This window comes from Mangifera indica, unplaced genomic scaffold (assembly GCF_011075055.1).
Source record: "Mangifera indica cultivar Alphonso unplaced genomic scaffold, CATAS_Mindica_2.1 Un_0035, whole genome shotgun sequence".
In the NCBI taxonomy this organism is placed as follows: domain Eukaryota; kingdom Viridiplantae; phylum Streptophyta; class Magnoliopsida; order Sapindales; family Anacardiaceae; genus Mangifera; species Mangifera indica.
The window spans coordinates 157,464-171,638 of record NW_025401127.1 but is presented as its reverse complement, the minus strand read 5'-3'; the positions used below and the strand labels follow the sequence as shown (position 1 = coordinate 171,638).

Below are 14,175 nucleotides of genomic sequence, written 5' to 3'. Positions count from 1 at the left end.
TCTTCGTCACATCAGGGTGAAGATTCTAAAAATCAATGTTTTAAAACAAGATTAGTGAACAAATCGATCATCTTATTAGTTCATAGTTTGACTAGTTCAACTGGATAATTAATTGGTTTAGTTTATTATCAAATTATTATGTATTTTTTAAATAGTATCAAACATTTATTACATTTTTAAATATAAATATAATTTCAAATATATTAATTAAACCATTGGCATTTCATTACATAAATAAAAAAATTAATTACAAACTGTTGGTTTTAAATAGTTTTTTCAATTAAATTGATTTATCGATTTTGATCGAATTTTAAATAAGTAAATATTTATATATAAACCAAATCGGATTATAAAATTAGATCGAATTATAAACCAACTCATGGTTTATCTGATGTAAATGCAAACAAATAATTTAAACAAAATTTAATATATTTGTAAGGTAGTCACATCACCATAGTTTTCGCTACATTTTGGACCATATAAGAAGGCTATGGATGAAGATCACCAACTCATTAAAAATTGCATCTACCTTTTCCAGTTTCAATAAAGAGTTAGCTATGGTCAAAATCATTTGGTGTTCAAACCAAACTAATTTCCGAACGAAAAACCAAATAAAACGATAGGTTATTTGAATAACCGGTTTAAATATCAATTCAAAAATATTAAAAAAATTAATTTTTTAATTTGATTGATTATAGATTTAACTATTTTTTAAAATCAATTAATCAAAACAAACAAAATTTTAAAAAATTAATAGAATATTAAATATATTTTTAAAAAAATTTAAAAAATAATAAAATTAAATAATTCTTCAAAATTGATTAACCAAAAATTTAGTTTAATTAATTAATTTTTTTTGTTTGTTTAAAAATTAATTAATTTTTAAATTAAATTAATTTTAATTTATGATTTTTTTAAAATTAAAACTTTTATTTGATTTTAAAAATTATCAAATTAATTTAATTAACCGGTTTTAAACACCCATGCCATACGCTCCTTCCTAAACTCAAAAATTGTACATGGCTTGCAGAGATTCATCGAAGCACCAAACATTCTTAATTTCTCTTTTAATTTACCAAAATGGCCAATGAGATAAATATCATACATTAAATTACAAAAATCTCCCTTTATTTTCTTAGGTAAACAACCCAATACCCAACGGCGTAATTCAAGCAAGAAGAGAAAAAAAAAAATCAATAGCCATTTCTCCAACTCCTCCTTTCTTTCTGACTAAAATAAACACCAAGATGAGGAACCATTAATATTCACACTCCTTCACCATGGCCTAACCTCAATCTTTCCCCACCATGGCACCTTCTTTCCTCAGCCTTGTTTCCCTTTACAGCCTTTACCTCCGCCGTTGCTTCATCTCCTCCGGCCTCACTTCACAAACTCTCGACTTGAAAAACGGGACGACAATTCACTTCTGGGGTCCCAACCCCGACCAAATCACCCTCCAAAAACCTTCACTCGTTCTTATTCACGGCTTCGGCCCCGCCGCTATCTGGCAGTGGCGGAAACAGGTTAAATTCTTCGCCCCTCACTTTCACGTCTATGTGCCTGACCTCATCTTTTTTGGAAATTCCACGACGAAGTCTAAAGAACGATCAGAGGTTTTTCAAGCGGTTTCTGTCGGGAAGTTGCTGGAAAACATCGGCGTGAAAAAGTTCTCCGTTATGGGCACCAGCTACGGTGGGTTTGTGGCGTATCATATGGCGAAAATGTGGGCGGATAACGTGGAGAAGGTCGTGATTGCCAGCTCTGGAGTCAACTTGACACACAGTGATAACGAGGCCCTGTTGAAGAGGGCGAAGGTGGAGAGTATCGAGCACCTTATGTTGCCGGAAACGACGTCGCAGTTGAGGACGTTAACCGGCTTAGCCGTCTCCAAGAAACTCAGAATCATCCCTGATTTTTTCCTCAATGATGTTGTTGAGGTAATTATTCAATTGTTTCTAACCATTGTTGTTTCATTACGATCATTCATTACTGGTTGAATTGAATGCGTGTGATTTGGCCATGGGTGATCCTTCCTTTTCAACAATCAAACCATGAATTTGTCATACAGCTGGTAGCCACTTATCCTATAGTTAGGTGCCATGTAAAACTATATAATAATAAATGCATGGCCCATACATATATTTAATTTTATGATATGCGTTACATGTAGATAATCAGACACACAACCGATCCCATATTCAAGATAAACATAATATCTTGAGAGCAGAAAATTACAGGCATTGCATAAACTTGCAAAGTGCATTAGAAAATGTCCAAGTTGAAGGCAAAGAAGGTATTGCATGAATTCACATTTTTCCTTTCTAAGTAGCACTGTAAATAACCAGAATGCTTTTGTATTCAAGGTAGTTGAATTGTATATCGTATCGTATATTAAAAATTTAATTTTTCATATCAAATATTAAGTCTCCTTTAGTATGATGTAACTTTTAAAAGATAAAATAATAAAAAAATTTAATAACACGTTATCATTTTAAAAAATATTATAAACACTCTTAAAATTTTAAATTTTTTTTATATACATCTCTATTGTATTATTATTTTATCTAAATAGTGTATCAATCCATATTAGTAATATGTATCATATCGTATGATATGTTCACTGTATCGTATTAATTTGATACATCTTATAATACGTATCGTTTTATACTTGTATTGTATTGTATTATATGATATGTATTAATTTAATATACCTTATAATATATATTGCTTTATATTTATATTGTATTTTATTATATTATATGATACGTATTGTGTATAATAAGATACCGATAACTATGAATGGTTGCAGAAATTGTACTCAGACCACAGGAAGGAGAAGATGGAACTCTTGAAGGGACTCACCCTTGGAAAGGACGATTCTGCAAAGCTTTCCCCACTTCAACAGGTTCTTAATTACCCTTCATCAATCTTCATTAATTCATTAATTAACTAATTAATCATAATTATCAGCTGCTTATCTGGGTATGCAGGATGTGTTGATCCTATGGGGAGATCAAGACCAGATATTTCCTTTGAAGATGGCTACTGAACTCAAGGAGTATGAAACCTAACTGACTTTATTCACTAGTTATAATGTTGATTTTAGAGTTGAAGAGTGATATTGACATTTACTGAATTTTGAGTTGCAGGCTTCTTGGGGAGAAGGTGAGGTTGGAGGTAATAAAAAAGACGTCTCATGTGCCTCAAATCGAAAACCCTCAATTGTTCAACAGCATTGTCAAAAATTTCTTATGTTCCTCTTGAGGCAAAACCAATTGCTGCATGTAATGTCATTAGGATTCTGAAGGCATAAATTATGAATAAAATTGATTTCTTTTTTTTTTTGCATAAAATGGTATAGGAGTGGAACCCAGTTTCAAATGTGGGCTTTCCATTTGTTTTGGGCTATAGAGAGCCCAATAGAATTTTTGGGGCTATCTTCATTGTGTTCTAGTCACGAGGTCTGTACTTTAATGGCTGATCACTTGATTTACTATTTTTCTGGGGTAGGTATAAGTATATATATTAATATATAATTTAATAATTTTAAATTAAAAATAAAATAATATTTAATTATGTAATGATACATCGTTATTTTTTATAAAATTATATATATATATATATATATATATATATATATATATATATATATATATATATATATATATATATATATATATGATGTGTTATTATATAATAAGATATTATTTTATTTTAATTTAAAATTATTCAATCACATGGATATATATTATCGGTATATTTGAATATGTACTAAAAATGTATATACAAATAATTTTATTTTATTAATATTTTTATAAACAATATTATGTATACCTATTTTGGGTATATAAATTGATATATATTTATATATGTTTTTATGTGATTATATATTATTTTATTTTTAATTAAAAATCATCTAATCATATAATAATAAATATAAAAAATATATTTATTTATGTATTTCAAATAAATACATATAATATATATATACACTCAATTATAATAATTCAATACACACAAAAAAAAAAAAAAAAGAGTTACAGTGAGTTTGTTCACATAGGATACGAGTGTAGAAGAGGGGGAAAAAATGGTCAACCAAGAGGTTGCCATTTTCTTTTTGAGCTCCAAAGTCTCACCGCGTCTCATGCTCCTTCACGTCTCTTAACTTTTTCTTTATTCTTCACCGTAGAATAGAAAACAAAAGTATTCACATTGTCATTTTCTGTATTATTTTAATGAAAATGAAGAATACTTTGAATCTGAGAGGTTATTGCGGTAATGGCGTTACTGTATTAGTAAACAGCAAACGACAAAATCCGATAAGAATATTTGACTAAACTTCAACATATTCTACCTAAACTTGCCAACACTTTGCCTCTTCTACTTCAACTGCCACCCTTGACCCCCCCAACCAAAACCATCGCACGGCTCAAAAAAGCCAACACTTTGATGATGAACTTGAAGATTAATGCACTGAAACATTTCCCACTTGATTATGAAAAGTTGTTCTTGTACTGGTACTGGTAGCAATTAGGCAAATCTGTATGGAGTTCAGTCTTTCTGAGCAGTTGGTCATAACAAAAGAGAGCAGCTGTTAGCGGTGTATTTCCCAAGAAGACAGACTATATATACTTTTTTTCACTATTTTATTTCTTTAACTTTGACTGAAGAGAGAAGAAGGCTGAACTCAAGCCGATAGCTTTGCAGCTTTCGGCGCTCTTTCTCTCTCTTTCTCTTCAAGATTTGTATTGCCTTGCCTCTTGATTCCTCTCTAACACTCCCTTTGTTTTATTTTTATGCTTAAATTTGCATTTAAGATAGATTAAAATAACATATCCATGTTTATATTTATGTATTAAGCGAGAACCAAGCAGAAAGACTTGTTATTTTACTCTCTATCCACCTAAATCTACAGCAACCCTTTTGGCTCTACTGCTTTTCTTCGCCTTTCTTCTACGAGGTTACCCTTTTTCCTGTCTTCAATTTGCCAATTTTCTCTCTTGGTAGATCTTTCTTTCTTTTTCCATTTTTTCCTCTTCTGGGTCGAATTCTGTGCTGAGATATTTGTTTTGCTATCTTAGTAGTAGATCAAGATGTATTGTTTTGCTTGCTTAATCTTGTTGATTATTTAGGAGCCTTTAAGTGAAAATTTGGTGGTAGTTTTAGTTCTTGATGTTTGAAAGTTTCTTGCTAAATTGTAGATTGTAATGTGCGGTGACTGGTTAGAGATTAGTTAATTTTATACTAGTCAAAATTTAACTCTGTTAATTATTGTACTTTGGTAGTGGGGTTGGTAACCATGGGAAATATGGACACAGAAAAATTAGTGAAGCACCTAATACTAGATGTATTTAATGTTGCATAATGTGCTGGTTTTATATATTATCTGCATAAATATCAAATACGGTGCTGTGAGTTGATTTATTGTGAAGTATTAATTGTCTTTATATTCTTCAACGTGTTTTGGCTGATGCTTCTTCCTTTGAATTCACGTGAAATGGCATGCGATTTGAGGCACTGGTCTGTAGCCGAAAACAAATGCGCGCTTGTGTTTTTGTTCTTAGATCACAGTTTGTGCTTGATGCATTCTCCACACACATGTGCAAATTTGTTTGAAGATTCTACTAATAAATGGCTTTAACTATATTGGCATCAGAACATAAATGAGATTGATATACTTGTGCTTTCATCCTCACTTGGGTCATGGGTCATTCAGCCTTGCAAGCATGTATACCTCATAATTTTTACTTTTCCTCCATTAAATGTGATCTAATCTCAGTAAGAAACTAACATAGTTACCATGTGATTCAAGTATGTTCTTGTTTTGGACCTGTTAGTTGTCTTAACCACCTGGATCTTATTTTGATGGAGATATTACTAATCGTGATCCTTATTGCTTTGTGAGCAGGCTCGCTCAGTTATGTTATGAGTCAACATTATAGAAGCTAATTGAAGACACAAGCAACACCTGGTGGAGCTTGACTATTGCCTCTTCTATGCTTTCTATTTTAACAGAAAACATGGGCTTACTCTGCAGCAGAAACCGTCGTTATAATGCAGCAGATGCTGAAGAGAATGCTCAGGTAATTGTTTCTTACGAAACATGTACTTCTTTGCCCCTTTGCTGTTTTTACAGGTTAAAGTCATTGTAATTCAACAAGTAATTGTCCTTTAATTATCCCCTCTGTTTTATCTCTCATTCTTCATGTAACATTTAGTCATCAATTTAATTTTCACAAGTGTTTCCAGACTGCAGAAATTGAAAGACGCATTGAACAAGAAACAAAGGCTGAAAGGCATATCCAGAAACTTCTACTACTAGGTGTGTAGACTCAAGACCCTTTTTTGTTTGTTTCTGATTTTTATTATTTAATTATGTCTGGCATGAAATTGGTAATATATTAGCAGTTCCAAGTTATACGTTTTCATTTTAATTTTTGATGATACCTTCCTGGAATGATGAATGGATATTGTGGTTTTGCTTTCCAGCCCCGGGGGTATGAAAGCCTTTGATTTAATGCTTATTTGGTTGGAGAATACACACCCTTTTCCAATAATAAAGATAGCAGATTTACATTTAAGATTTATGTTTAACAAATCTTTGATGAAATCTAATTTTTACCTTGATGCCTTCCTTCAGCCATCTAAGTTTCTCTTGTTGTTAAATGTTTCCTTGTCAATGTGTTTCACGAAGATATCTGTTAATTTATTTTACACTTCATGTTTATATTTTTCTTTTTTAATTTCCATTTCCTATTTTGAAAATGATCCTTTCGAAAGTGTCTGCACTTTCAGGCCTTCCTTACAATGTGCCTGATTTTTTTCCCTTACCTTTCTTATTCAAGTCGTTATTGTCAATTTCAGTTTTATTTCTTTTATATTTTAGGTTAACTAAAATGACACAGTCAATTTTTGTTGTTAAGGTGCTGGGGAGTCCGGGAAGTCCACAATTTTTAAGCAGGCAAGACATACTAATGATATTCCCTCTAAGTAAAGTATACAGTCTACTGACAATGCTGATTAAATATATTTTCTTTCTTGTGTGTAATTGTACACAGATTAAACTTCTCTTCCAAACTGGCTTTGATGAGGCAGAGCTAAAGAGTTATACCTCAGTCATTGATGCCAATGTTTATCAGACTATAAAAGTATGCAATACTTGAAAGGGTGTGTTGGTTATTTCCCTTTGAATAACAAAGTGTGTGTGGTGTCAGCTGTTTATAGTGGCATATAAGTTTCACAATGGATGAGATGTATTTTCCTTCTTAGAGCTAAATGACATGAGTTTTAATCCTTTAATATAAAGCATAATCGATATGCTTGAACAGATTTTGTATGATGGGTCGAAGGAATTGGCTCAGAACGAAACAGATTCCTTAAAGTATGCTGTATCCAGTGAAAATAAGGTTAGCATTCATCATTCTTTGTCTACTACATTGCCTCTGTGAGATTATTTTGTCTGCTTCAGTCCAAAAGTTGTTTCTGCTGTACAAGTGTTGTAAAATGTATTATCATGTGTTTTATATTTTTGAAATATATAGCCAATCAAAGTTTTTTGCTGTTTTCCTGATGCTGTCTAGCGTTCTCAATTCTATGTTCAAACTGTAGCACATACTTAAAACTGGTATTCTCTATTAGGATCTTGGAGAAAAGCTATCAGAAATCGGAGGCAGGTTGGATTATCCACGTTTGACAAGAGAGCTTGCACAGGATATAGAAACTCTATGGAAAGATCCTGCCATTCAGGTGGCTGTTGCATCATGTAGAACAGATATGCTGATTGCTATATAAGTCTCATTTATTTATTTCAGTCAATTTAGTTCTTTTAAATATATAAGTTTTGCTACACTGTTAAGATTCTAATGTGCTGTTTCTATGTTATAGGAAACATTTGCTCGTGGTAATGAACTCCAAGTTCCTGACTGTGCAAATTATTTCATGGACAATTTGCAAAGACTGTCTGACTCGAATTACATTCCAACAAAGGTAATCATTGTCTGTAATGTGTGTGTGTGTGTCTATTTTGCTTCTCTTCTTTTCAGAAAGCATGAGAATGTTTTGATTGGGAGAGAGAATCTGTTATGGCATGATGATGAATTTGCCTCTTGTGATAGATTGAACATGCTAAAAACATCATTATTCAAACGATGTCTGGATCTGTATAGAATTCGCTTTATCAAGTTCATCATAAAATGATAATCTGACAGTGTGTATATTACTGCTCTTTGGTTAGTAACTTGTCATTCCTGTCTGTTCTTGGTAAGGTGAAACTAAATTTAATCTTTGCATAGTTCCTGCTTTAACATATTAAGTTAGCGTGTGCTCCTAGTGTTGCTCTTACTATTTGGCAAGGACTATATGGGAATATTCTGTGTGCAACGTATTACGTTCTTCACAAATTCATACTTAGTAAATGGTTTCTTGTGGTGTAAGGACTACTTTTTTGAAGTATCCATTTACACTCTAGTTTGTTCAGCATCTGTGGTTAGTTTTGGAGTGATCCTATACATAAATTTATTATGAAAATCATGTTCGCTAAAGAAGTTCAATGAGCTCTATTTTTGCTAATCAAATATATTATCAGTTGCTTAGCTTGGGAAGGGAGGACTGTGAAAAATTATGAAATTACCATATATTTTGTGTTTCTACAATTAACACCCCTTTGTTATTATTATTATTTTCTTAGGCGGTAACATCAGCCCTGTATTCTTTTTCATACCTCCTGATTCTGGCTAGGAAGTAATTATTCTTTTTCATACCTCCTGATTCTGGCTAGGAAGTAATTATGTTGTAGTATTGATGACTGATATCAGTGACTTCTGTCAATTTTTGAAGTATATGTCATTTACAGTATAGCATTGTATTGTCCCTGTGTAGCCAATTATATCTCGGGGTATTACAAAAACTGTATTCATGAATTTATCATTCATACAATTGTTTTTCATCATATTTGGTGTTGCAGGAAGATGTTCTTTATGCAAGAGTTCGCACAACTGGTGTTGTAGAGATCCAATTCAGGTAATCATTTTATTCAAGTGCTATGGATGATCAAACCATCTTCTGTGACACTTAATGTTGTCATCTGCATCGCCTTTTTGTTTTCTCATGAATGCCCTTTTGTTAATGTCTAGGTCTTACAGTCCAGCCATTTCAACTTGCTTATTTTGGCCATTTGTTTTTATAAATTAATTTTACCTGCAAATGGAGGCCCTAATAAATTATTGAAATTATATTTATGTATTTTTTCTTACATGTTAGCATGGTGAGTATAGTAGTTTTTATTAAGCAACTTAAATTTGTGGTTTGAAGCAAAGAACTCTTCTGCATGTTTGTGTTTTGCCTTATACTTTCAATGAGGGACTTCCTGTTGGCCATGGTTTTTCAGCCCTGTAGGAGAGCATAAGAAAAGTGGTGAAGTATACAGACTCTTTGATGTTGGAGGCCAAAGAAATGAGAGAAGGAAGTGGATCCATCTATTTGAAGGTGTCACAGCTGTAATATTTTGTGCTGCTATTAGCGAGTAAGAATGGCATTGCTTCCATTCACCCCTTATAGTTTGTATATGTCAGCACTTAAACACTATTGTTAAGTTTTTCTCTATAAGCTTGAATTTTTTGGATTTGTGGCTCCTCAGTATAATATTATAGTTGCATGTGGATTTATGGGTGTTAAAAAGTTTCAAAAAAAAAATTGTATATGGTTGCTAAAATTTCTGTCTTTCTGCTGTTGGCAAAGATTTTAAGCTGACTTAAATTGCCACCACTTTTTGCTAACATCTAAAAAAAAAAATCTTAGCTATTACAAAGCTCTTACATGGTGACTTTGGCGCTTCAGGTATGACCAAACACTCTTTGAGGATGAACAAAAGAACCGCATGATGGAGACTAAGGAGCTTTTTAACTGGGTTCTGAAGCAACCATGTTTTGAGGTCTCCTTCGCTGCCTCTTTCTGCTATGCATAGTGTGCATTTGTGTTTGTACATGTCCGAGGATGTAGTAGGATAGCTGGATTTTTATCTTAGGCATATTTGGTTTCTTTGGTGCAGAAAACATCCTTCATGCTGTTTCTGAACAAATTTGATATTTTCGAAAAGAAGGTTCTAAAAGTAAGCCCAAATATAGTGGTGGAAATTTATATTTAACTGACAATTTTTTTTTTCCATAAATTTGGGTTTTTAATGTTCTGTACTCTCTAGGTGCCACTGAACGTATGCGAATGGTTCAAAGATTACCAGCCAGTTTTGACAGGAAAACAGGAGATTGAGCATGCCTATGAGTAAGCATCCATACGTTTGTAGTTGCGTGTGTTCTCTGGTTGTGTAGTAAGTTTAGGGTGCTAAAACATCTTCGGTGACCAAATGACTGTCCCTCTTTTTGCAATAAGAATTCTCTTCAAATTTGTGAGCCTTCTGGTTTGCTAATATTGGCTTCAAATATCTTCAACTGATTGGCTTTTAAAATTCAGCTTATCCCAGTTGATTATTTAAAGGCTTTTGTAGACTTTCATGTAATTTGATTAGTTTGTTTCCAGAATAGATCAAATGACTATTCCATGTTGGAAACTTTCCATTTAGGTATGTGAAAAAGAAGTTTGAGGAGTTATATTTCCAAAGCACAACTCCTGATCGTGTGGACCGGGTCTTCAAGATCTACAGAACCACTGCCCTTGATCAGAAGCTTGTGAAAAAAACTTTCAAGCTAGTAGACGAGACACTCAGACGCAGAAATCTCTTCGAGGCAGGCTTATTGTGAACAGACATGAATTCTTTTGAATTGGTCAGATTTTAAAAATTAAAGTTGGATGAAATACCCCATTTGTTGACTGCTGGTATATCACATTCCATAGGGCACAAGTTTTGAATTCCATTTGTTTCTCACACAGATGGACGACAAAATTTTTTCCATATCATTCCATTGGCTGCTTATATGTATTAAGAAAAAACCAACCTAGAATTCTTTTTCTTGTCTGTCTTGTTTCAGAGCAGGCATCAAAACTTACAAAAGTTGCTTATAATTTTTGTTCTAATATAGTTTGTTGTCTGTACGGATTCTATCTCATCTTTAGCCAAAGATTTCTGATTCATGGAATCAATCTGAAACTAACTAGTCAACTGGCTTGTAGAGGAAAATCTTGAAGAGATTAGAATATGTTTCCCAGATGCGTAGATATGAAAGGGAGATTTGATTATGATGGTGTTGATTCCTCTTTGTTTCTGAAACCTTTTTGAAGAAAAACTTTGGATATCATTCAAAGTCATTTCGATCAGCAGTAAAAGCTTTCATACAAAGTCATTTTCATGGCCAATCTACATGTGTAGCCCAAGTCCAGCTAGCCTATCAGCTCGGAGGCACCTAAAGGATCTCTATTGCAACTTTGTTTCCTTCAATGATGCCCTTTCGTTTCAAACCTTTCTTATGCCTTACTTCAAACATTCTCCAATTTATGCATGAGCAAATGTTTGTATTTATATTTACAGTAGTATTATATGCACATAATTTGTGCACATAAAAATTACATGAATTGATGTGGCAATTAAGACTAAATTCGAAATAAACTTGATTGAGCATTAGGCACATGCATAAAAAACCTAGTCAGTCCATTAAAGATTTTTATCTAAGAGTACAACTCTATGTGACCAATGATCATTGTTTGAATCAAAATGGTTTGATGCTTGTGATACATTACTTTATGCAAAAGAACAAGATGAATTTAGAGTTCATTAATTTATTATGGTCTTACATAATAAATTCAAATCTGTCAGATCCTCTTTGTTGCATAGGGATATTATTTTGATATTGATGCAGTGGTTACAAAATTATGTCTTAAAGGAACTTGACTTTCTACTTTGAAGTCTTGTCAGTTTAAATTATATATTGACACAGTTTTAGCTACTCATTTCTCTTCTTCATCTCAGCATAAAGTATTTTGAAGGTATTGCTAGAATTAAGTGAAACAATCATAGTCTAAGTCCATGAAGGCTTCTACTTACAATAAAATTTTTTTTTCTGGTAATTTACTTACAACAAAGTTGTTGTTACCACTAAGAGTTCGTCTTTTAGTCACTCCTCCACTTTAAATGAACTTGTTAGTCAAGTAGATATTGATACTTTAAAATAAGTTTTATCATATTCTTAGAGCATGGTTTATAAGATTTAGCTTTACCATTAGCCGATTTGGGTGTTCTTCTGGTTCTTATAATAATATGTTTTTTATTTGCAAAACTAAAAGGGAATATACTATTTTGTTACTATGTGTAGATGATAAAATCATTACTGAAGACGATTAATAGGGTGTTACCGAATTAAAACAATTACTTAGTACGCAATTTAAATTGATGAATCTTGGGTATTTAAGTTATTTTCTTGGGTTGAAGGTTACTCTAACAATTTAGGGTTTTATTTATCTTAAACCAAATATTCTACAAAACTTTTTTCTCATGCTAACTTGACAAATAATAAAATTGTCACCACTCCATTTGGATCAATATCAAACTTTTACCTATGGAAGGAACCACATTGGATGATCCTACCTTATGTTGTCAATTGGTTAGACGTTTTATCTATTTAACATTCACTCAACTAGATATAGTATAAGTTGTTCGCATCATTAATCAATTCATGGGTGCTCCCTGTTCTACTTATCTTGTGATAAGACTTCATATTCTTTAATATATGAATAACACATTGTTCTATAGACTTTGTTTCTCTGTTTAGTTTTTATTTAGATTATGTATATATCCTAATGTTGATTGGATAGATGATACCATAAATAGGCGTTCTATCAATAGTTATAGTTTATTTCTAGATGATTCTATAATCTATTGGTGTAGTAAGAACACTCAATAGTTTATTGATCAAGTCAATAGGCAAAACACAGAGCACTTGTAAACATTATTTCTGAACTTGTTTAGTTACACTTGACAATTAGAAGACATGGAAGTCTCTCAATCTCATACTACTAATATCTATTGTTTCATCTTTCTTTCTTATATTCTATTGATTATATAACATACGTCTTTATTGAGCCCATCCTTCTAAATGATTTTATAACCTGTATTACAAACTTAATTTAGCAAATATTTTTCCTACTTAAAAAGAATGTTATAGTATATTTTAAATCCATGGTTCCGTTATGATATATTCAAAATATACAGTTTCTCGCTATAAATTATTGTGTATTGATTAGTTTGATTTGATTTTTCGATGCATCATTCAAATAATTATCCATAGAACAATGTTATGTATCTGGTTTTTATACATAATTCGTATACATAGATGGTATATTATCTTGTGATTGAATATTTTTTTATCTTTAATTCAAAATCACCCAATCACATAATGACACATCATCTTTATATATGAATTATGTATAAAAAATAAACATACGTAATTTTATTTTTATACATATAAGAAATACAAATATTTATTTCTTTTCCCCTTAAACTCAGAAGCATGTCAATATGAATGGAATAAAAGGTTGATTCCTCTTGATTTTGACAATACGAACTCAATTTTGATATAAACTAACTAAGAGTAATATTATATGTACTCATTTTATATACACAATCATATACACACTTATATGTATCATAATATGATTGAATATTACTTTATCATTAATTTAAAATTATTCAATCATATAATGATATATATAAATAATATTTATATATTTAAAATAGATGCACATAATTTAATTATCTAGATATATTCTAGCACAACCTAGCGCTCGTTTATAGTTTCATTATAGAGTCAAAGATGGAATTTCGAAATTGGTTCCGTAGAAAGGAATAGGATTTTTTTTTTTAATTCATGAGTAATTTTATCAAAAAAATATATTTTTAAAAATAAAATTTAAACAAACAATTTTTTAAATAAGAGATTAAAATAATGCTATCTAATATTATCTCTAATTATTTATCCCAAACAAAAGTAATTAATAGGCATGGCATGGATTAAAGCAAAGTAGTTAAGTTAATAGAAATTAAAACAAAAAACAAAAAATTGACTAAAGCATATCAGCAAAAATATAAGAAACCAGCGTAATTATTTTAAATATATATAATTAAATAATTAGATATTTTAAATTAAAAATAAAATAATATTTAATTATATAATAATATATTTTATATATTTATTTGTATATAATATTCTCTAAAAAAAAAAACGCAAGTGGGTT

The 14,175-nt window shown here is 31.2% G+C and overlaps 2 protein-coding genes across 5 annotated transcripts; both read left to right on the top strand.

The window, feature by feature from the left end:
• The first annotated feature begins 1,108 nt into the window (after nt 1-1,108).
• LOC123206409 (uncharacterized hydrolase YugF-like) lies at nt 1,109-3,496 on the top strand. Its single transcript, XM_044623597.1, has 4 exons — nt 1,109-1,937; nt 2,810-2,905; nt 2,991-3,058; nt 3,150-3,496. Exons 1-4 carry the CDS (start codon nt 1,308-1,310, stop codon nt 3,262-3,264), a joined length of 909 nt encoding a protein of 302 aa, XP_044479532.1. The 5' UTR covers nt 1,109-1,307; the 3' UTR covers nt 3,265-3,496.
• An 877-nt stretch (nt 3,497-4,373) lies between these two features.
• Nucleotides 4,374-11,043, top strand: LOC123206407 (guanine nucleotide-binding protein alpha-1 subunit-like). Of its 4 annotated transcripts, none has more exons than XM_044623595.1 (14): nt 4,374-4,602; nt 5,909-6,083; nt 6,250-6,322; nt 6,924-6,961; nt 7,059-7,148; nt 7,329-7,406; nt 7,639-7,746; nt 7,885-7,986; nt 8,963-9,018; nt 9,386-9,520; nt 9,835-9,928; nt 10,046-10,105; nt 10,196-10,275; nt 10,574-11,043. In XM_044623595.1, exons 2-14 carry the CDS (start codon nt 5,997-5,999, stop codon nt 10,749-10,751), a joined length of 1,179 nt encoding a protein of 392 aa, XP_044479530.1. In that variant the 5' UTR covers nt 4,374-4,602; nt 5,909-5,996; the 3' UTR covers nt 10,752-11,043. The 4 variants fall into 4 exon arrangements, with proteins under 4 accessions (XP_044479530.1, XP_044479528.1, XP_044479527.1 ...); XM_044623593.1 differs by lacking the exon at nt 4,374-4,602 and adding an exon at nt 4,609-4,960; XM_044623592.1 differs by lacking the exon at nt 4,374-4,602 and adding an exon at nt 4,609-5,003.
• The last annotated feature ends 3,132 nt before the right edge of the window (nt 11,044-14,175 follow it).